At 42.0% G+C, this 22,642-nt stretch overlaps 2 protein-coding genes across 3 annotated transcripts; one reads left to right on the forward strand and one right to left on the reverse strand.

Annotated features, from left to right (window-relative positions):
* Window positions 1-8: 8 nt before the first annotated feature.
* Window positions 9-8,626, reverse strand: wdr77 (WD repeat domain 77). The gene is made up of 12 exons (XM_023841122.2): window positions 8,504-8,626; window positions 5,552-5,723; window positions 5,286-5,453; window positions 4,455-4,640; window positions 4,075-4,216; window positions 3,797-3,846; window positions 3,585-3,655; window positions 3,417-3,471; window positions 3,144-3,215; window positions 2,065-2,170; window positions 1,141-1,209; window positions 9-695 (listed from the first exon to the last, which is right to left on the reverse strand). Exons 3-12 carry the CDS (start codon window positions 5,386-5,388, stop codon window positions 548-550), a joined length of 1,002 nt encoding a protein of 333 aa, XP_023696890.1. The 5' UTR covers window positions 5,389-5,453; window positions 5,552-5,723; window positions 8,504-8,626; the 3' UTR covers window positions 9-547.
* A 33-nt stretch (window positions 8,627-8,659) lies between these two features.
* Window positions 8,660-21,680, forward strand: LOC111858908 (NACHT, LRR and PYD domains-containing protein 3-like). Of its 2 annotated transcripts, XM_072715084.1 has the most exons (14): window positions 8,660-8,786; window positions 9,156-9,260; window positions 9,371-9,478; window positions 9,602-9,715; window positions 9,826-9,933; window positions 10,056-10,169; window positions 10,944-11,029; window positions 11,525-13,292; window positions 14,599-14,766; window positions 16,410-16,583; window positions 16,933-17,106; window positions 17,272-17,445; window positions 18,091-18,137; window positions 19,243-21,680. In XM_072715084.1, the coding sequence occupies exons 1-14, from the start codon at window positions 8,746-8,748 to the stop codon at window positions 19,779-19,781; spliced, it is 3,720 nt and encodes a 1,239-aa protein (XP_072571185.1). In that variant the 5' UTR covers window positions 8,660-8,745; the 3' UTR covers window positions 19,782-21,680. The 2 variants fall into 2 exon arrangements, with proteins under 2 accessions (XP_072571185.1, XP_072571186.1); XM_072715085.1 differs by lacking the exon at window positions 16,410-16,583.
* The last annotated feature ends 962 nt before the right edge of the window (window positions 21,681-22,642 follow it).

Raw genomic sequence — 22,642 nt, forward strand, 5'->3', positions numbered from 1 at the left:
CAGACACGTTCACAAATACAAACTTTATTAACAGCTGGGAAAACCAGAAGGTGTACTACCAGCACTGATATATAATCTCGTCAAACGTCAGTACTTTCCAGGTTTGGTGAAACTAAAGCCAACAGTCTCAGGGGAGGTCTGAGAGAATCTGAATCCAACCAAAAACAAAATTGCCGAATCCACTAAGACGTGCGGGGGTTTCCATAGCTACTGGGTTCCAGGGGGCTTCTTTGGGCGCTATGGTAACGTTTGTTGACTAAAATGGCACAAGGAGTGCGGAGGTCCCCTAAGGCACTGGCTGGACTGTGCCAGCATAAGGTGGGCACAAATGCCGGCTAACCTGGGCTCAACTGGATGGGTGCCAAGGCAGCTGTGAGAGGGCACCCCCTAGCTGTAGCAGAGTGTCGGGAAAAAAAAAGGGCTGCAAACTCATTAGCTGAATTACACCCTCTGGTGTATATAAAATGCCTCCCCCTGCCCCAAATGAGGTGGTCAAGTCCCGGGTTATACCCCTGATTCTGACCACCCTCCCCCCCACTGAGACGTCCTAAGGGTCCACGGGGCAGGCAGACTGGGTCAGTCCCACACTGTGGTGGAACACCTGGTGGTCCCAGCCCACCGTGGTCAGCGTGTCAGCCCCCCCAGGGGCCCAGCTCACACCTCGCACGAAGTCTTGGTGCTGCCGGTTCCGGAAGCTTCAGAAAGAGACAGAAAGGCTGGTATGAGACTGGGAGCGAGCCCACACATACAGAGGCACAAAACCCAAAACTGCATGGATTTAAGTAACAGAATACATTTATTGTCACTGCACGGGTACAACGAGATTTAGTTTACAGCTTCCGTACTCGATGCTATTACTGATGCTACACTAAAAGTAGAGCACAAAGACAGAAATGGCAGTAAGTAACAATGAAAGCAGCATCAGAACCAGTACAGTACAAAAAAAGGCTAATAGTATTAGCAGATGGTGTGGACAGTATAAACAGTAAATAATATAAACGCTACTGACTGAATGAAGAGTGTCAATAATGAAGTATTAGTAAAGTGTCCAGCGGTATGAAGAATTAAGTTGTGTAATTAGCCCTCCAATGCTATGGGGGCACTTCTTCAAAACGCACAGATCGAAAGGCCGGCACTTACACTTCTGAAACCTGGGAGTCCATCACTGCTACGGAACAGTCGTCACTGATGGAGGCCAGCAAGGGGACACTGTACCAGAGGAGACGTCAAAATTGTTACATCAACAAGCACAGCGGGCTTTTGGCTAATGAGCTTCCAACGGACACATCCAACCTCATGAATATCCATGAGCTCCCGATCAATCCAACAGCCTCACTGCCAAAGCTGATGGCGCTTTTCCGCCAGCACCAAGAACGGAGCTGTACCAGAACCGTACCGGGAACTGGCCCTTTTCCATTGCAAATTAGCAAGCCGTACCCAACCCCAACCCCAACCCGTGCTGACATGTTCCTGTTTAATAGTAGGACCGAAAGAGTGACCAATCTGAGCTATTGAGTAGTATCACACATTGTGATGAATTCCCACAAACTCGTAACTTGAAAATGACCAACCTCCTGAACGGAACGGATTCATAATGCAAATTTACGCAAGCAAATTCTAATTCCACTAGCGTTTGATACCTGCATAATACACCCAAGTCTCACAGACATGCTAGCAGAAATTAGCACATAATAAATCATGATGTACACCGTGTGAACAGTAAACAAGTTTCTCTTAGGTTTTACGTCACCGTCACTCCAAACCCAGCTACTGAGCCGACCCTTCTGCAGTGGAAAACAGAAGCGAGCTGGAGTTGCTCTGAAACTAGTGTCTCTTTGCAGTAAGGATCGGGTATGGCTCGGTTCCTGTATACCAGTGGAAAAGCGCCATGAACACAGACTGGGTACCAGTTCCAATTCATTGGCAACACGTGAATTTTTATTCCCAGCAGTAATGGTGTTTGAACGGAACAAAGTGTATGTAAGCCTTCAACGTCAATCTGAACATTAGACCAATGGCATCCTATCGTTTGCCCGACCATCCTGAACTATGGTACCAGCTCACCTGTGCGTAGAAAAAGCCAGGCCCATAACACTACGGTCATGGGTGTTTAGTGTCTGGACACGCTCTCCTTGCACATCCCTCAGAGTCACCCGCCCAAGCACATCACCTGAGTGAGAAAATGACAAAACATGACAATAATGGTTATCATGGCTATCCTCGCAAGATTTCAGCTCTTATGGTTATAGCTGGAGGTATAGATCGTAAGCTTTGCCACAATACGATTCCATTTTGCTAGGCAGCGATTCAATCTGGCAATATTAGAAATGTTACTGCGATACAATTCGACATGATCAATATTTTCAATACAGTAAACATAAGCTGATTGTAGTGGAATGTATTTCAGCTCAAAAAGACAAAAATAAATTCAATTTTTAACAATAGAATATGTTGAAAAATCTATACAAAGTACTTTAAAATAAAAAGTCTCAAACAAGAATACAAGAAACATTGTCTTACTGTATTTATATTTTATATTGTATAGCTTACTCTGACAACATAGAAACATACATGTACTGAGCTACATCAAATGGAATGGAATGCATTGACCTCTTCTCTGTACTAAGGAGTGTGTAGATTTTTATTTATTTTATTTTTTTCACAAAATATTTTCAGATTTTTTTTTAGCAGCGTTTCGGCAAATTGTCATAGTTTAATCACATGAATTGATACTTGGTAACAGACGATTAAGTCAAATCATGGCCTTAATCAACATATTGATTAAAATTGATGAATTGTTACATGCCTAGTTATAGGCCAACCAGGGACATCTCAATGCAGTGCCCCTGCAATGGTGGAAAATCCAGGTTCAGAAAGTACAAATCAAGACCAAGATTTGCCGTTTCAACCAACCAGCTTGGTCTGGATTTGTACTTTCTGAACCTGAAGCCATGCAATTAGGTGAACTGGCATCTCTGAAGCACCCATCGTGTGTGGCTATGAGTGCATGCTTCTCATAACAGACTCACACCCCCCCAGCTAGGGTGTACCAGGGCCCTCACATTGCTCCCCAGTGACCCGGTACCAGAAAAGCTGAAAGGGTATAGAAGAGCAGACCCACAGTCCTCAGCTGGATCCCTTACCGTAGGCGAAGATGTTGCTGTGCTCTGGGTGCCAGGCTAGCGATGTGGCACAGCAGCTGGGGGACACCACATCTGGAACAGGACCAGAACAATTACATCACACGCCTCCGTAACAGTAAATACTTCCACCTATTTACCTTTGGTTGGCCATCTACTCTGCAGCAAATACTGCATACAGTGTACAAGACAAACCTCACCAGCATGTCTGAATGACTGCAGCATCCTCTATGCCCCACTCATGCAAAGCCAAATCCTCAAAGTGGCTCCTCTTACCTAGACGGGTGGCTGGCTGGGGTTTCCTCCTGTCCCAAAGCAGGAGACGACCATCCTGCGGGATGGGAGACGTAAGGAGGGAGAATGAGGAATCTGGCAACCCCACAACTAAGAGAATTAACAATTAATATAATTAGCAAGCCAGTGTGGTGGGAGGTGTTCTCCTACCTGACCACAGGAGAGGAACAGGGCCTCGTCAAGAGGACTGCAGGACACACGGCTGACAGTGCTTGAGTGACCTGTAGTTCAGGGAGGAGGAGGAAAATCAAGGAGGTACAGGGTATGTACCCAGGAGCAAGAGGGGCTTGCACTGCACAAGTCACAAAGTCACTGCACACAGGTTACTGAGCGAGCAGACTGCCACACGACGACTCACTGACCATTATAGGTGTTGACCACCGTCTCCTGATTCAGGTCCCAGACCTTAATGCTGCCAAAATAACAGACAAATCCAAGTCGGAGGGCCACACTGCAGCACAAGCTACTCCACAGCCAGTTCACTGCACAGTCTGCAAGTCCTCCAATTCAAATGACCTCCCTGCCACTGCACGTCCGGCTAGGAATGCGAACTGCCAGGTACACGCAGCTAAGTGACACTGTACAGATCCAGAATGCCAGAAAAATGTCTCTGATGACACCACAGAGAGGTTACACCTACCAGGTGTCCATGCTGCCGCTGACTGCCATGACCCCCCCGGCGGTGGGGCTGACACAGGTGACAACGTCATCGTGCTCATGGAGGCTGAACTTGCTCACTATCAGCCTGCCATCTTCTGCCAGTTCCCACAGTTCCACAGCACCTAGACACACACCAGTACAGTGGAAACTTAAACACTAAATATTAAACAACTAACTAAATAAGCTTTTCAAATCTTCCAAACATTTCAAAATATCATTCCTTTTATAACATTTTTTCCCCAGTCTGTCGTGTGAATAAAATTATGTAGCATTAAAAAGGTCAATAATGAAAGGATCCACAATCACATCAAAATGCAAACTGCACCTATAAGCAGGAGGGAATCGGAGATGAAATCTCACCTGAATCTGAGGCCACCAGGATGCCGCGCTCTGACACCCACCTGGCCTCCGAGATGCCGGACTCTGTCTGCACGCCTGCACTACAGCGGTCCTCACTGGGACACTGCGTGGGGTCCCGATACACCCAAATGGAGCCTGACCAACACCTACCGGAGAGGCTGGAAGCGCCCATCAACAGGGTGCCATCTTCGAGGGAAAACAATTCATTTTAAGAGCCTACCGACACTGTAAATTGAGCGCGTATTCATATAAAATACGATCAAACGAACAGCCATTCCACAGAAGCATAATAGGCGTCTTTAGTTTAGGAAGCAGATTAAATGTAAATATAAAAACCTTAGGCGGTACTCTGCTGGTACACTGTTTAAAATGTATGCTATTGCATAAAGAACAGTATTCGCTAAACAAATTTCCCCTGAAGCAACGGCGTTCCTAAGTATTGAAAAAGTCAGTGGCCAAGTCAAGTTTACCTGGGGCTTGACTTTTATTTATTTATTTGAATGAAGACTGGCATCGGGGCTATAGCCCCCAGTGATCGGACCTAACGTGGCTCATGCACTTTAGTACACGTCGTTAAAACATTAGGTTATTTGACCCGGCAAGTAAGACATGCTTTTTGGGAAGGAGTACCACTATGATAACCGGCGGGAAATCCTTAATATCGCTCAATAATACTTCATCGGACTTTGCTATGAAACAACTATTACAAACGAAACGAACGAATGGTCAACTTTTGATACGCAATTCTTTCTGTAATAACAATAATGTAACGTAGAACATGCTTTAATCTGCTGCAATCGACTCAACCAACTAGCAGGTGCATTGGCTTACCTTTCCTATAATGCACAGACTCGAGGTGCTTCTCCATGCAGGCCGGGGCATTCGGAGGAATGTTCCAGCGATTTTCTTTAGTCATTCTAGTCGCACTTTGCATCAAGGCACCTTGCCGATTCGGTAGCTTGAAATCCTCCCTCGGCTGTTTTGATGGCTATTCGACAACTATAGTGCAACAAGAAAAATGTTAACAAAGCACCACATAAATACCTTTTGTCAACACGTAATCCCCTCCAGTGCATGCGATGCTTTAGTTTTCCGACCTGGTGTAATCTCCGTAAATGAATTAACCGGTGAACAGCGACGTTCCTCATCCACCACGTGTCTTGTTGCAGTTTACTTCCGCTTCCGGTTCCTACTTGGATCTATTATCTTCAGTAGCGTCCGATATCTGTTGCATGTTCCATACCTTCTGTCGGTGTTACAGTATAATGTCTATATATGAAACAGGAAGTCAGTTCAAATTGAGAGATGTCTGTATAATAACTGCGATAAAATGCATAATCTGTAACCCGGAAATTGAAATACAGTAGCCATATTAAATGTCGTTCTAATGCCTTAATAATCTGACTAAACCAATTGTATAATGCAACAACCCATCATCGCTTATCCTGGTAAGAATATGCACACACACCAAGCACTGTGTTTACCTCCCTCCACCCATTGCTCTAGGGATTCTCTGACCCTTCCTTTCTTCTTTGTTCTACTTTACCAAATACAGTAAAAATTTAATGTAAAGAAAAAAAATGAAAAGATTATAGTGACATGTGCCTCGTGTTTGTCTGTGAATAGTTAATTGTAATTTTATTAATTATTTTTTATTCTTATTGTATATTTAAGAAGTAGAAATTAGCTCTCGCCATGTTTTATCAATGCAAATAGATACGCCCTGATACAACACTTAAGCCTAGAAATCTGTATTAAAGCAGTGTTTTTTTTTTAAATGTAATTGCTTGTCAAAGGATCAGGCAGGGAAATGAGTACGCGAACTGTAACTATAAAGTGATAAAGCGAAACTGAAAATTACGTCATTTTATGCTGAACTACGTGACTCCTGAATGAAGTACAACGGGCGCAACTTTCGCTGTGTTCTTGATCCAGTGCCACTGCTAGGTGCCAGGCCAGCTATCCCTAAGGTAACCAGGACCTTGTTTTCTCTGACACCTTTACACATGTGACATTGGACACCCAGGTGGTGACAGTTTCTAGGTGGATAAAACGTCACAAGTGAAGCTAATTAACGGTGCCGTCATCCTACTACGCCGTTCCGGAACATCAACCATGCAGACTTTCATGTGGGATTAGTTAAAATGTCAATGGTCGGAGTGCGACAATATTTAAAAGAAAAGAAAAAGTTTTTTGTGCACCACTAGGGAGCTGTAGGTAAATCACTTCGCGTTTGGGCTGATTTTGTACTATAATGACCAAAACCGCGCAAATTTCTTAAAAAGGACAATATATTGAAAAGAAAACGAAAGTACGTAATAAGCATATAGGGCGTAAGAAATGCCGTGAACCGCACAAGTATTAAGGTAAGATTACTGTAATGGAAAAGCTGTGGTTATATTCGACATTCTGTTTTCCGGCTGTAATTTCTTTTAACAAAAGCAAGCCAGGCGGTTTTTAACTATAGACTTTTGATGTGCAGTATACAGTGTCGTGGCTTATGTGGTATATTCGCGCCTATCTATATATATCTTAAGGAGATGTGTGATGGCCGATTCGTCAGTTTTGGAAAAGTGAAATAAAATTGTAAATAATCAGAATTGACCATGCACACACTTCAAGTTGCGTAAAATATAATATTAGAAGAGCAGGCTCTTTTCATAAGAGATTCAATTTTATATTTATAGGATGCTACATTATAACTGCATGTATGCATGTTTGTCCTTTTACAAACATGCGCGATAAGTCATTTCCTCCATTGGTGTATGTCGTTACTTAATTGGCTCTCCAAACTTGACGGATCTGCCTCCGCCTTCTGCAACAATAACTATTGCGTTCGTTTTATACTGGTGCGCACAATAGTGCGTATACGCTTGTCACCAGTTAACAGGATCACCACTTAAACCATAAAGCAACACACATACACCTATTATTGCGTTTCCATAGGTGTGTAAAATCTTGTTAATAGCTACGACTTCAGCTGTAACGAGACTTTTTTTCTTAGATTACGTTAGTACCCATCTTTGTTAATTACACTGTGTTCATTAAATGTGCAATTGGACAATAAATAAATGATCGGATAACTAAAAGTAAATGAGACCAACACGTCCATTAGTGTGCTTTGAGCAGTAGCTTATGGGGGGCACAATGCACACCCCTTGGATTTCTGTACATATTTATTAAGAATCATACATCTATATTCTGTTTCCATACATAGCCTACTTATTAAGACGGACAGTGCAAGCAATAAATGCATTACCGTGTTGACCCGAATATAAGACGGGTATTTTTTTCCTCAAACTACTCTGAATAAGTGATGTCGCCTTATATTCGGGTGAAAATTTAGCAAGCTGTGCAATTTTAATGACTGCTCCTTTTCAGAATTATCTACTGTATGTTTAACATTAGTTTAAATTAAAGGGTACGGCCGCTACTTTTGCATGAGCTCTGCAAGCGCTCTTCACGCAATCATTTTCATCCTTGAGGTTTAAATTACTGATGAATATACGTGTTTGTGGGAAATTGATTCATTTTGAACTATTTTTTTCTTTAAAAATACTGCAATATTTATTGCAGAAATTGATATTTTCCAATGTCATACAGCCTAATTAAGAAATACCTTCTACTAGGAGATATCTAACACACAATGCAGTTTTCAGCATGGGGCAGTAAAGTGATATATAGCAGTGGGAAGTATGATGTGGAACAGCGGTTAGAATACAGAGGATAATGCAGTGTGAAGTACTTAGGGCCCGAAAAGTAAATAATGCAGACAGATCAAGTAAAATGTGATTTTTGCAGTGCACTGTCTGTGAGAGTGCACACATCCTGCATTTTCAGATCTGGTAATCCTATAGATTTGTATTAATATTTGCCTAAATAGCCTATTCATTGAGCTAAAGGATGAAAAAATGATGTAGTATGTCTAAAACAAAATAAGACACTCATGTCAAGTACATTAAGCAGTGCACTGTACGTGGGACGAAAGCACTGCAGCTGAATTTTTAGATAATGTATTTCTATAACATTTAACATATAACATGCATTACCAACTCCTGGAATCCCTGGCCAATATGTGAATGGAAGTCTGTTAGAGATGCATACAGTGCCGGACATAGCTCCACTTTCCCGTGTGCCGTGGTGTCTTCAGAGGCTCATGCGAGACTGCAGCATGGTGAACAGACTGCTGCCCCTATAAGGACTCTCTGGGGATGAGGAGGAGGAGAAGGAGGCCGCTGCCTCTGGGAGGAGTCTTTCTGAGGCACATGAGGAAGAAGGAGCCGAGTCAGTCATGAGCTCTGTGGAGGCCACTGAGGAGACGAGCCCTGAGAGGTGAGAGTGCACCATCGTAGTGTGTTACACATCTCTGGCCAGTGTTATGAATTAGCAGACAATTAAATCTTGAGACGCAATAAGTAATTTTTAAGCATTTTGACTCTGCTGTTCTGTATAGCAGGGTTTCACAGTTCCGGTCCTGGAGGGCAGAATCCAACACAGTTTGCAGATTTCCTTGTTGAAACACATCTACAGAACTTGGCAATTAGCTGATTTAGGATGTGTTTGAGCAAATCTGCAAACCGGAGCTGGTGAACCCTGCTCTATTTAATTTATACTTAATGCATTGTACCAGAAGCTTACATTATTCTTAGCTTAACCTTGTTAAAACTGGAATATCAGTCTTTTGCAATGTTCTCTTTACAGGGTCCAGCTGAAGAGAGCCGTGTCACCTGTGCCCAGCTGTCTGTCCATGAAAAGTGACGAATCATTACCTCGGTCAATCACCTTCGAAGAGACATGTGATCCAATGTACTTCAGTTCTGGTTTACCTTGTTTTCTGTCCTCCTTTCATGTGAGGTGTACCTCAGTTTAATGCGGAGAGGTTAAGTGGATTGTTTGTGTCCACATTCTGATTCTAGGGTCCAAATTAAGAGAGCAGACTCACCCAGCTGTCTGTCCATGAAGAGTGAGGACTCAATACCTCGGTCAATCACCTTCAAAGAAAGACCAGAGAAGTTTCATCCAAGGTTTTTTTTTTCTCTATTGGTTCAACACTTCCACTTTATTTTGAAATGGTATGTCTTCACAGGAAGTTAATTTAATTTCCTTATTGTAGGTTAACTCGATCTCTCTTCATGCTCTCCTTACAGGATACAGCAGGAGAGAGCCATGTCACCTGTGCCCAGCTGTCTGTCCATGAAAAGTGACAATTCAATGCCTTTGATAATCAACTTCGAAGACCAACCAGAGACATGTGATCCAATGTACTTCAGTTCTGGTTTACCTTGTTTTCTGTCCTCCTTTCATGTGAGGTGTACCTCAGTTTAATGCGGAGAGGTTAAGTGGATTGTTTGTGTCCACATTCTGATTCTAGGGTCCAAATTAAGAGAGCAGACTCACCCAGCTGTCTGTCCATGAAGAGTGAGGACTCAATACCTCGGTCAATCACCTTCAAAGAAAGACCAGAGAAGTTTCATCCAAGGTTTTTTTTTTTCTATTGGTTCAACACTTCCACTTTATTTTGAAATGGTATGTCTTCACAGGAAGTTAATTTAATTTCCTTATTGTAGGTTAACTCGATCTCTCTTCATGCTCTCCTTACAGGATACAGCAGGAGAGAGCCGTGTCACCTGTGCTCAGCTGTCTGTCCATGAAAAGTGACAATTCAATGCCTTTGATAATCAACTTCGAAGACCAACCAGAGACATGTGATCCAATGTACTTCAGTTCTGGTTTACCTTGTTTTCTGTCCTCCTTTCATGTGAGGTGTACCTCAGTTTAATGCGGAGAGGTTAAGTGGGTTGTTGGTGCCCAAATTCTGCTTCTAGGGTCCAAATTAAGAGAGCAGACTCACCCAGCTGTCTGTCCATGAAGAGTGAGGACTCAATACCTCGGTCAATCACCTTCAAAGAAAGAACAGATGTGTGGCTTTAGCTCATATAGGGATCTACTTTGCTTCCAGTTTATCTTCAAACCATGTCTGCATGTACAAAATGCCTCAGTAAGGGGGTGATATTAACCAGAAAGTGTAGGAACACTTTACTTGAGGAACACAAATACTTAGTAGTAACTTACTGCTGAAGAACAAATTATGAACAAATATATAGTAGCTACTAAAAAATGATGAACAAACAGATGATCAGTATTTCACTTGTGTTATTCATCACTTGTTCCTTCAGTAGTTCTTTAGTAGTTCACAAAGATTTACTGAATGAACAAATATAGTAACTGGGATAAAACGTGCCACAGTTCATAAATGATGAAATAACATTAGATCAGTATGTAACTAATTTCATTTGTGGTTAAGTAATCCACAAGTAATAGTGTGATACTACATTATTTGTTCCCCATCAAGTGAAGTGTTTGTTTGTTTAAAACTTAAATAATTGAAGGTCTATCTCTATGCCAGATGAATATGCAGTAAACAGATTAGGTTGAATGCACAGTCTATGTGTGATCTAAAACTGCAGTAAGAAAATGTTCTATTTGCAGGTCCCATCTTTCAGAAGAGTCCATCTGTCTGCTACAAGAAAGAGACCAGTCCACAGACTTCGCACAAGCAATGAAGGACAGGGAAAGTAAGATTTTTTCTTACAACTGCAAGAGGGCTGGTCACACAGGTTTTAGAGTTACAGGCGCAGCTTTAGATAAAGCTGTTCTTGATGCCCTGTTGTTGTCTGTAAGAACTGAACATGTTTTACTCATTACCCATAAACTGGCAATACTTATTGCTTATCCTTCATGTTGGCATGAGTCTAGCATTCAGACAAACCAGAGCAATTTTTATGAACATGCTGAGTACAAAATACACTTATCTGGTTTTGAGTCTGAATCTTATGATTGGATGCTGACCAGGAGACATGTGACCCATAGCCAATGATACATGACTCACTTACCAAGAAACCCAGTATATTTTGACCATCTTACGGTACCATTTTTCCCTCCATCATAAGGATTCCTAAGTGAAGCAGGTCAGACTAAAAAATTCAATGCCTATGGTGCATTCATTGTAGTTCTTCCTGAAATTTTACTTTGACATTAAGCAATAATACATATAATCCATGTTCTTTTAGATGTGTCCAAAAGAGAAGTCCGGCAGGAATTGAAAGCAAAGCTAAAACAGAAATACCAACACGTATTTGAAGGGATAACAAAGCAGGGAAATCAAACCCTACTCAATGACATCTATACAGATGTGTACATTACGGAGGGAGAGAGCGAAGGAGTTAATAATGAACATGAAGTGAGGCAGATCGAAAAGACAGCCAAGAAAACAAGTACTCTGGAGACTGCAATCAACTGCAACAACATATTTAAGGCTTTAACCAGTCAAGAGAAACCAGTCAGAACTGTACTGACAAAGGGGATCGCTGGCATTGGAAAAACGGTCTCTGTGCAGAAGTTCATCCTTGACTGGGCCGAAGGAAAAACAAATCAGGATGTTCATTTAATGTTTCCTCTTCAGTTCCGCGATCTTAATCTTGAGAAACATAAAGAATATAGTCTAATGGGACTTCTTCATCGCTACTTTCCAGAACTAAAAGTGACTACAGATGATGAACTTGATAGAGTCAAAACTGTTTTCATCTTTGATGGTTTGGATGAGTGTCGACTCCCTCTAGACTTCCAGAATAATTTTACCTGTTGTGATGTATCAAAGACAACATCACTGGATGTGCTGTTGACTAACCTCATTAAGGGGAATCTGCTCCCATCCGCTCTCCTCTGGATAACCTCCCGACCAGCCGCAGCCAGTCAGATCCCTCCTCAGTGTGTCCACCGGGTGACTGATATACGAGGCTTTAATGATCCGCAGAAGAAGGAATACTTTACAAAGAGATTTATCGATCAGGACTTGGCCAGTACCATATTTTCACATATAAAATCATCAAGGAGCCTATTCATCATGTGTCATATACCAGTGTTCTGTTGGATTTCAGCAACTGTCCTTGAGCAAATGTTTAATGATGAAGAGCAAGAGGAAATTCCTACAACTCTAACACAAATGTACACACATTTCTTACTAATTCAAATAAACAGAAAAAATCAGAAGTATCATGCAATGAATGAGCTGCTACAATCTGACAAAGAGATCATTCTGAAACTAGGTGAACTGGCATTTCAGCATCTGGTAAAAGGGCATTTAATATTTTATGAAGAGGACTTGAAAGAGTGTGGCATAGATATCGGTGAAGCTTCAGTATACTCTGGAGTGTGTACAGAAATCTTTAAAGAAGAAGATGTGATGTCTCAAAGGAAAGTGTACAGCTTTGTGCACCTAACTGTTCAGGAGTTTTTGGCTGCAGTCTATGTATTTGAGTCATTTACAAACAACAACATTAATGTGCTTGAGGAAAGTGCAGCCATTGTAAAAGAATCCATAACTTACCTGCACAAAAGTGCCATTGATAAGGCTTTACAGAGTAAAACTGGACACCTGGACCTTTTCCTCCGCTTTCTTCTTGGCATTTCAATGGACTCTAATCAGAGATTCTTGCAATGTCTAATGAGACAAGCAGAAAGAAGCTCAGAGAGTGTTGAGGAGACCATTAGATACATCAAAGAGAAGATCAGGGGGAATCTTTGTACTGAGAGGTCGATTAATCTGTTTTATTGTCTGAATGAGCTGAGTGACAACTCTCTAGTACAGGAAATCCAAAGTTACCTGAGCTCAGGTGGCCTTTCGACAGAGTACCTCTCAGCTACACAGTGGTCGGCTCTTGTCTTTGTATTGATGACATCAGAGGGAGAGCAGGACGTCTTTGATTTGAAAAAGTACATCAAATCAGAAGAAGCACTGAAGAGGCTCCTTCCAGTGATCAGGATCTCCAGAACAGTTCTGTAAGTATATGCAATTGAAATGGTGCTGAAATTATTTCATGCGGAGCCAATTACACTCATTGACAAAAAAAAGCACCCAGACAGTGTGGTGGAAATTAAATGAATCTGCACATGGTGAAAGGTCATGTGACTGTATCAGACCCTGAAAGGTCATCAGACCCTGGGTCTGAGTTGACGTCAGCTGATCCCACACATGTTCGATTGGGGAAAGACTGGGGGACCTGGCTGGCCACAGGAGGACCTCAGCATGACGCAGACAGTCCATAGACACATGTGCCATGCGTGGATGGGCGTTGTCTTGTTGAAAGACTGTACCAGGGTGCTGTCTCAGGAGTGGTAAGACATGCGGATGCAGGATGTCACTGATGTAACACTGTGCTGTCAGGGTCCCCCGAATCACTAGCAGAGATGACATGAAGTCTTACCCTATGGCTCCCTATACCATGATGCCAGGAGTAACGCCGGTGTCTCTCCACAACATCGGCAGGATCGGTCCTTTCCCCTCTGCTCCGCCATATGCGCACACAATGGTCATCTGTGGTAATGCAGAATCGAGGTTCATCGCTGAACATGGTACGATGTTACTCGTCATCATTCCAGGCACCGCTCCAAACACAGCCGTCTCTGCGCTGGTGTAAATGTCAGCCTACGCATGGGACAGTGAACCCGTAGTCCGGCTGATGCTAGTCGTCGAGACACAGTGCAAGATGACAAGGGGTGTTGTGGGGAGTCCAGTACCTGTGTCTGAATGGCAGGCAGCGATGTCATGGGGTTCTGTAATGTTTGGCGCACAGTATTATGATCCTCCCTTAGTGTGGTCTGTCTTGGGGGATCGGAACCTTGGGCGACTGTGACATCTGCATACAACACATGCTGGCCAATTGCACGATACGACCACCCAGCCTCATGCTGTCTGTGTCTACGAGGCATCCTCTGTGTTTGGTGACTAGACGTGCCAGCTCCTTGCAAACTGAATCATTTACATACCCATGGCTGGTCTGCACATGTACCAAATTACATCCAAATCGGACCATTACTTCTGGGTGCTTAACTTTTTTTGTCACTGAGTGTATTTATTTGAGCTAATTTAATAGTTTTTAATTATTTATATTTTCTCATTGCTTTTTCAAGAGTTTTTATAAGAAAAGGAGGTATGCAGCATTTTAAATTTCCTGTAACTTCATTTTCATAAAGGCTTTTGGCAAAAACAGCTCACGTAAATCAAAATGTGTTTTAAACATTTTAGTTTTTAAATGCCACAGATGTACTACAGTGCTTTTTTTCTACCGTTTTGTCTGCTGTTCAGCCTGGACCAGTGTAACCTTACAGAGGACTGTAGCGAAGACCTGGTTTCAGCTCTCAGCTCCCCACAGCTGAGAGAGCTGGACCTGAGTGGCAATGACCTAAAAGACTCAGGAGTGAAGCTGCTATCTGATGGACTGAGGAATCCACACTGTAAACTGGAGATACTGAGGTCAGTACTGCTAGGGAACTATAGCTGTAAAGTGGAGATACTGAGGTCAGTACTGCTAGGGAGCTATAGCTGTAAAGTGGAGATACTGAGGTCAGTACTGCTAGGGAGCTATAGCTGTAAAGTGGAGATACTGAGGTCAGTACTGCTAGGGAGCTATAGCTGTAAAGTGGAGATACTGAGGTCAGTACTGCTAGGGAGCTATAGCTGTAAAGTGGAGATACTGAGGTCAGTACTGCTAGGGAGCTATAGCTGTAAAGTGGAGATACTGAGGTCAGTACTGCTAGGGAGCTATAGCTGTAAAGTGGAGATACTGAGGTCAGTACTGCTAGGGAGCTATAGCTGTAAAGTGGAGACACTGAGGTCAGTACTGCTAGGGAGCTATAGCTGTAAAGTGGAGATACTGAGGTCAGTACTGCTAGGGAGCTATAACTGTGAAGTGGAGATACTGAGGTCAGTACTGCTAGGGAACTATAACTGTAAAGTGGAGATACTGAGGTCAGTACTGCTAGGGAGCTATAGCTGTAAAGTGGAGATACTGAGGTCAGTACTGCTAGGGAGCTATAACTGTAAAGTTATAGTTCCCTAGCGTCAGCAGCACATTTATAATAACCATGACAACCCCATGCATCTTCCCTCACAATCTTCTGCTTCTTACTCTAATGAACCTCTCAACATTATGGACATCACTACGCACCCCCTACACACCCTACTGTGTTTTTGTGACTTTCGTCTGGGCACTATGGTTTCCCCCCACAGTCCAAAAACTTACTGAGGTTAATTGGAGATGCCAGATTGCCCATTGTTGTGCTGGTGTGAGTGTGCCCTGTGATGGGTTGGCACCCCATCCTAGGTTGTTCCCTGCTATGCACCCATGGCCTCCGGACTCCCGCAGCACTGAATAGGATTAGCGGTTACAGAAAATGGATGCTCACTCACCTAATGAGAGGGCTGGTGTTATAATACAAACACGACTTGGTGCTGTATTGTGTATTTTTCTAAACTTTCATTTTTGTTTTTATGTCCCTGCTTGCTCTTCATTGGTTTTAGCTTGCTATCAAGCCTCTCATTAAGTGACCTAGAAAAGGCACTCAACAACATTTACCGGCCTACCTTCAATACCCTAACAGCCCACTAGGGGGCTTGACCCGCAGGTTGGAAAATCCTGCTTTAGGAAAACGGTCCTCTATATAAATGGTTAACCTATATAAAACTATGATTTATTCATAATTCTAATGCGATCAATGGTGTGCAAGTACATGCCGAGAAAAGAGCCATTTGAACTCACTTGTCTAGCAAGACAAGCAAACTAAGAATAATCATGTTTTAGGTTTAACCACTGGTTAGTGTGACTAAGCATCATAATCTGAACAGTGCCATCTCGAAAAGATCATTTGTAGCTGCTGAAGGAGCAATTTTCAAAAAGTCCACTAATGTAAGAAGAAATGCTTGTGTCATTATGTAAATGTCCAATGAAATTGTTCCTTGGTGCATTTATTTCCAGTGGTTGTTAGGGGGTTTAACCAAGTGGATATAAAGACTGTTCATCACAATCTGGAAGTGTCCATAATTTGTCAAAGACAAGTCTTGTACGGCAATAAAAAGGAGTATTTTGTTAACCATCATTTTTACTTATTTCTGTCTAGGCTAATCCGATGTAACCTCGGAGTAGAGAGCTGTGAATGGCTGGCCTCAACTCTCAGCTCAGACTCCTCACACCTGAGAGAGCTGGATCTGAGTGAAAATGACCTGGAGGATTCAGGAGTGAAGCTGCTCTCTGATGGACTGAGGAATCCACACTGTAAACTGGAGATCCTGAGGTCAGAATTACATTATGAACTGGTGAAGCTGTAACATATAGTTAAAGGTTAGTTTCCATAGATTGATAGATGGATTCATACATGCATACTTACTTACTTTCTCTATCCATCCATCCATCCATCCATCCATGCATCCATCCATCCATCCATCCATCCCCAAGGGGGAAATTCGGATATCCAGTAGCTCCTTAAAAAAAAAAAAAAAATTCAAACTAGTGGAAGGTGAAGATATTGCCTGATGTACCTGTACTTCGTTGTAACTATTTCCAAATGTTTTTTTACTGTTGTTTATGTTGTAAGGTTGGCCTGTGCTTTATAGTCTTATGAAAACTTGTTTTTCCTTGCTTAGATTGCACCAGTGTAAACTTAGAGAAGAATGTTGTGAAGAGCTGGCTTCAGCTCTCAGCTCAGACTCCTCACATCTGACAGAGCTGGACCTGAGTGACAATGACCTGAAGGATTCAGGAGTGAAGCTGCTCTCTGATGGACTGAGGAATCCAGACTGTAAACTGGAGATCCTGAGGTTTGTGCGCTTGTTGCTATTGCACTGCAAAAGCTGAAAAAACCATGGAGTCTTTGGAGGTTTGAGCGAGATTAGACTCACCCAATAAGACATGTTTACATTTACTAGGGGAAATCTAATGCACTGTAGTATAATAATGATACAATAATCTGTTCCTCTCTGCAGGCTGTCGGGCTGTCAAGTCACAGAGGCAGGTTGTGCTTCTCTGGCTTCAGCTCTGAAGTCAAACCCCTCACACCTGAGAGAGCTGGACCTGAGCTACAATCACCCAGGAGAGTCAGGAGTGAGACTGCTCTCTGCTGGCCTGGAGGACCCCAGCTGTAAACTGGAGAAGCTAAAGTGAGTATAATGTGTGTTGTGTCGCTTGTGAGCATGTATTTACTAAGTTAAGAAGACACATAAATCAGACAGTTAATTAAATAGATCATTTGATGACTAACAATAAAAAAACAGGTGTTCTAAACGTAACTACTGTTTTACTTATTTGTTGATCATTACACTGAAAAATCAGTTTTAGTTTAACATAAATGGTAACGCTTTACTTGGGGCATAAATAATGTAGTAGTACACTCTTACTTAATGTATTAATTAACTAAGTGTTACTTGTATACAAATCCCATGTTTGTTCATCATTAATCGATCATAACGGTTCATGTATTTCTTGCATTCTATATTTAGTCATGATTTGTACTTGAGTAGTAACTGAGTTACTAAATTACCCGTGTCTCCTCAAGTTAAGTGTTACCAGATAAATTTAAATTAATTTACTGGTTTGGAAAGTGTCCTGCTTGGCTTTTGAGAACAGAATAGTTAATAGACACTAATGAAAAGGACCATTTAAGAAAGGATTTAAGGACTTTAGGAAATAAAAATAATGAACATTGATTTTACAAACTGCTACTGTAAAATTCCTGTGTGACGTTCTGCTGTACTTTGAGTTTCCGCTTCAGTCCCTCAGCCTCTGTCCTTCTGCTACCTTTACAGCATGGAGCACGGTGGAGAGTGTCGGCTCAAAGCAGGTCTGCTCAAATGTGAGTCCGTCCTGAGCAGCCTCCCCCAGCAAAATGCTGTTACTCTCAATGAGGGGAAACCAGCTTTATAATACCTATCCATCCAAGGTGGAAAGTTCAGAAAGTACACATCCAGACCAAGATTTTATTTCAACCAACCAGTTGAGTTCTCCATGAATGTGACTCTTTATACTCAGTTGGTTGGTGGAAAAAAAGTCTCGGCCTGGATTTGTACTTTCTGAACCTGACCTTTCCACCTCTGCCATCCAACTCTGAAACATATCCAGTGCATGGTCACAGAGGGCTTGGAACCTATCTCAGACCGTATAGGACACAAGGCTGAGGAATACCCAGACAGGATGCTAGGCCATCACAGTTCACACACAGGCTCACATGCACATTGACACACAATTAGAGACACCAGTTCACCAGCTGCTGGAAAAGCCAGACGACAGAGAAAACTCATGCAACACTGATTGTGCACCTCCTGAGCATTAAACCCACATATTTTTAAAAATCTTGGTTCCTTCTAGTAGTTTAGTTTCTGTATTATTGACATGAATATTTAAATTATTCCAGGACAAAAGTTAATTCTCTAAGCAGCCTAGGCCAAAATATATACACTATATGGACAAATTGCAAATAGCTCTATTCATATGATAACATGATAACCCAACAGTCTTTATTTTTGACAGTCCCACGCTTGAATTCACTGAGCTCTTCAGAACGACCCATTCTTTCACAAATGTTTGTGAACCTGACTGCATGGCTAGGTGCTTGATTTAATACACCTGTGGCAACGGGTCTGAAGGAAAATCCTGAATTCAGTGATTCACAGTTGTGCCCCAATACTTTTGTCCAAATAGTGTACGTTGTGAAATCACACTTACGTGTATCACTTTGAGCTATCCTCAGTAAAAAAAACGTCAACATAACAGCATTTTTTTAAATATAAAAGCTTTTTAAAAGTATAGCCCTTACTTGTCATGTAACTGTCTATGTGTTTTGCGTGTTTGAGTATGAGAATGATGGTGTGGCTCAAGTTTATATTTATGTTTCACTTCTGTATGTTTTGGGTAAATATTGACGGTTTTAAAGATTAAATGACTGTTACTCTTGTCCACAGATGCCTGCCAGTTTACACTGGATCTTGACACAATTCACCCGTGGCTGTTTCTGTCAGAGGGGAACGGCAAAGTGACACGTGATGAAGACGGTCAGATTTACCCCGAGCACCCGGACAGATTTGACTACTGGCCTCAAGTGCTGTGCAGAGAGGGTCTAACTGGTCGCTGCTACTGGGAGATCGAGTGGCACGAGGGGCCGGGTGCTAACGTGGGAGTGGCTTATCGGGGGCTCGGCAGGAAAGGGGCGGGCTTCGAGTGCGGGCTGGGACGCAACGAGAAGTCGTGGAGCGTGCGGTGCTTCGACGACACCTACATCGCCAGGCATGGCAACGTGGACACTGCTATCCCGGCCCCGGCCTGCCCCTCCTGCAGAGTGGGCGTGTTCCTGGATTGGCCAGCCGGGACCCTGTGCTTCTACAGCATTTCCCCTGGCAAACCGACTCTCCTGCACAGGTTCACCTCCAGGTTCACTGAGCCCCTCTATCCTGGCTTTGGCGTCTTCCATGGCTCCACAGTCTACTATTGCCAACTTGACTAGACCTCTGCTTCTGAGGCCAGAGCCTTGCATTCACATGGAAGGACCAGCCAGACAAACACGCAAATCCACAAACTTCAAATTCACACAGAATTGCACGCACACAAAACCGGAGGACACAACACCGACATATAGTACGTGCGATTCTGCAATAATGTGATAGATGCCTTCTGTAAAATCATGCAATGCAAATTACCGAGATTCTGAACAAAATAGACTTAAGGCAGACCACTCAAAATTTAATGTTTTTAGAAATTTAAAAGCACTTGATAAGGTGAGGCTTTTATTACAGTGTTAAAGTTATTCTTTTATGTTTGTTGCGTGGAGTTGTATAACCAGGATGATCCTTAGTCAGATTTTTACAGCACTGGGGCAGAATTAATGAAAATTAGCACTTCTAAAACAAAACGCTTCAGTTAACCCAGCATCGAGTGTATTCCTCCACCGGCCGGCATGTTTAGGTGCGTTATTCAGGGATGCAAAATATCATGGAATGATATCGCTTCTGAGCCAGTTATGGGAAAGCTGCGTTACAGCAGAACTATCATTTGCCCAGAAGTGAAGAAAGTGTCACATCATAGTGAAAGTCACTATACGTAGAGCGTCGGCCACCACACTTGTGATATTTTCATCTATGGTGGTGAGACCTCAGGGAACCATTTCAATCACTTATTAGGGGGTTATGAGAAGTTCATAGAAAATCCTGCTCCATACAGCTGATCTAATGACAGATAGAAAATGGAACATTTAGGTAGGTGCTGTGTAAGTATGTTAGCGCAAAGTCAAATAAGTTTCTAATTTACAGCTTAAGCTTCACAGTGATTCATTAATCTGTCAGTCACTAATGTCAGAAGTTTTAAAGTATGGAATGGATACCATTGATATAAAGGGTTCAAATGTGGCCCTGGATTTGATCTTATAATGGCAGAAAATAGAAAATATCTGATAATTTAACATGTAAGGTCATTGTGATTTTTGGTGCTGGAAGTAATCCATACTAAGGGGGCCATAATGGTGTTGACCAAAGTGCTTAACCAAGTCTTAATCCTGTATATCTCAGGGTTATATGTAGCTTAAAGGAAACTTGTGTCATATACCGTGTTGTTTTGGAACTGTGAAGTTTTTATATGGGTTTGTGTGATGTTTTACCTATATTTATATATTTATACAACAGTAGAACTGTATAAAGCGCATATTTATGCAATTTAAGTGAATAGACAGTGTTTATTTTGTACTGAATATTATTGAAGTGTCTTTAGAAGTCTTGTTTTTGTGAAAATGCTCATCTAACAGGTCACCCTCAATAGGGTTCAGTAGTGATGCTCGATCTGAATGTTGTTGCTGATCAAGTGCAACTTTTTTCATGGCTACATTTTTACTCATCTATGCATGGAAACCTCCAGCAGGACTGTGAACTAGGCACGTACCTTCAGAGTATATAGTTACATGCACATAACAGAGTGCATTTGCTTGAGCCGTCAACCCAACAGGACAATTAGACTGCAGCAGCCAGTCGCATTAGTAGGAACTGATAAGTTTCCAATTTAAAAATAAAAGTATGCTGTGAATATTACCTGCAATTTAAAAGTGTTACAAATTCGGAGAACGTACTGGTGGCAGATTGTTGCCACCAGAGGGCAGGCAAGATTCACATAGAATGTAATAGGAAGCATGTAACAGATTTTGATAAGATGAGCTGGAATGCAGAACAGTCCTTTCAGCATATTAGGAAACAAATATTGAAACTTGCTATTTCATCCATCCTTCCATCATTTGTCTTTGAACCACTTTTTTGAAGACGTCGATCAAGTTTGCAGAAATTTTCAATGATATTCTGTAAAATTCTGCTCAATCAGAGTAATGCAGAATTCATTTTCTCAATAAAAATCTGCTTCTTTGTTACCACAGACTGCATGTTTGTCTAACTGCAGACTGCATTTCTCCATGAGTGTTATTCTTCAAAAGTAGCATTTATCTGTGTCATTCTGTAATGCTGTAATTTAAGGTAAGAGGCGAGTAAAAAATAATTTATTCCTTGTATTAATAACTAACAAATACCAAACCAACCACTAACTTCAGGTTTGTCTCCAAAAATCAAACAAAAAGTTTTTAAAAATCTTCTGTCATGGAAAGTTGAGAATGCTTTCCTGTTGGTGAATTTTAAAACCTATATTAAATTGTATTTTCAAAAAATAAAAACAGTGGAATAAGGTTACGGAAGTAATTTCTTTAAAATAAATAGTTAGGGTGTTAAATATCAATGTTACAATATAATAATGTTAAATACCATGAAGGTAATTATCCAAACATTAAACAAAAAGTAAACACAACTGATCCACACCACAACTAAATAACCAGATGCTTTAACTAAAATGACATTTAAAGAAAAAGAATAGAAATAAACAAAAAAGTATAAAATAAGCTTGGTTAGGAATGTATTTTATTTACAGCCCATGGTTTAAAGCACATTGCATCACTAAATTTGGCTTTTTACATTAAAAATGATTCAGCTCCAGCTTTGGAATTCAGCACGTTTCCTCTCGCTGAACATAACATCTCGCCGCATTCACAGCAGAGATAGCGATTTCACACACGCTGAGAGTACAACACTCGGAAATCCCAAAAACCACCCCCGATTAGCAATGGCAAGGCCTAGGTTAGGAGAGACGGTCCAGCGTCTGTCTGAGGGCGTCTTGTCACGTGGCATCCGAGCGTAACACCCCTACCGGTCTTCCTGTGGCTGGTGTTTATGGACGGACAGCAGGGGGAAGGTTGTGCTTTGTTTTCTGTCTGAGCCTTGTGGAGTGTGTTAATGCAAGGTGCACAATGTGGGAGGGGGAGGGGGTGTTTCTGAAATAAATATG

This window comes from Paramormyrops kingsleyae, chromosome 8 (genome assembly GCF_048594095.1).
Source record: "Paramormyrops kingsleyae isolate MSU_618 chromosome 8, PKINGS_0.4, whole genome shotgun sequence".
NCBI lineage: Eukaryota > Metazoa > Chordata > Actinopteri > Osteoglossiformes > Mormyridae > Paramormyrops > Paramormyrops kingsleyae.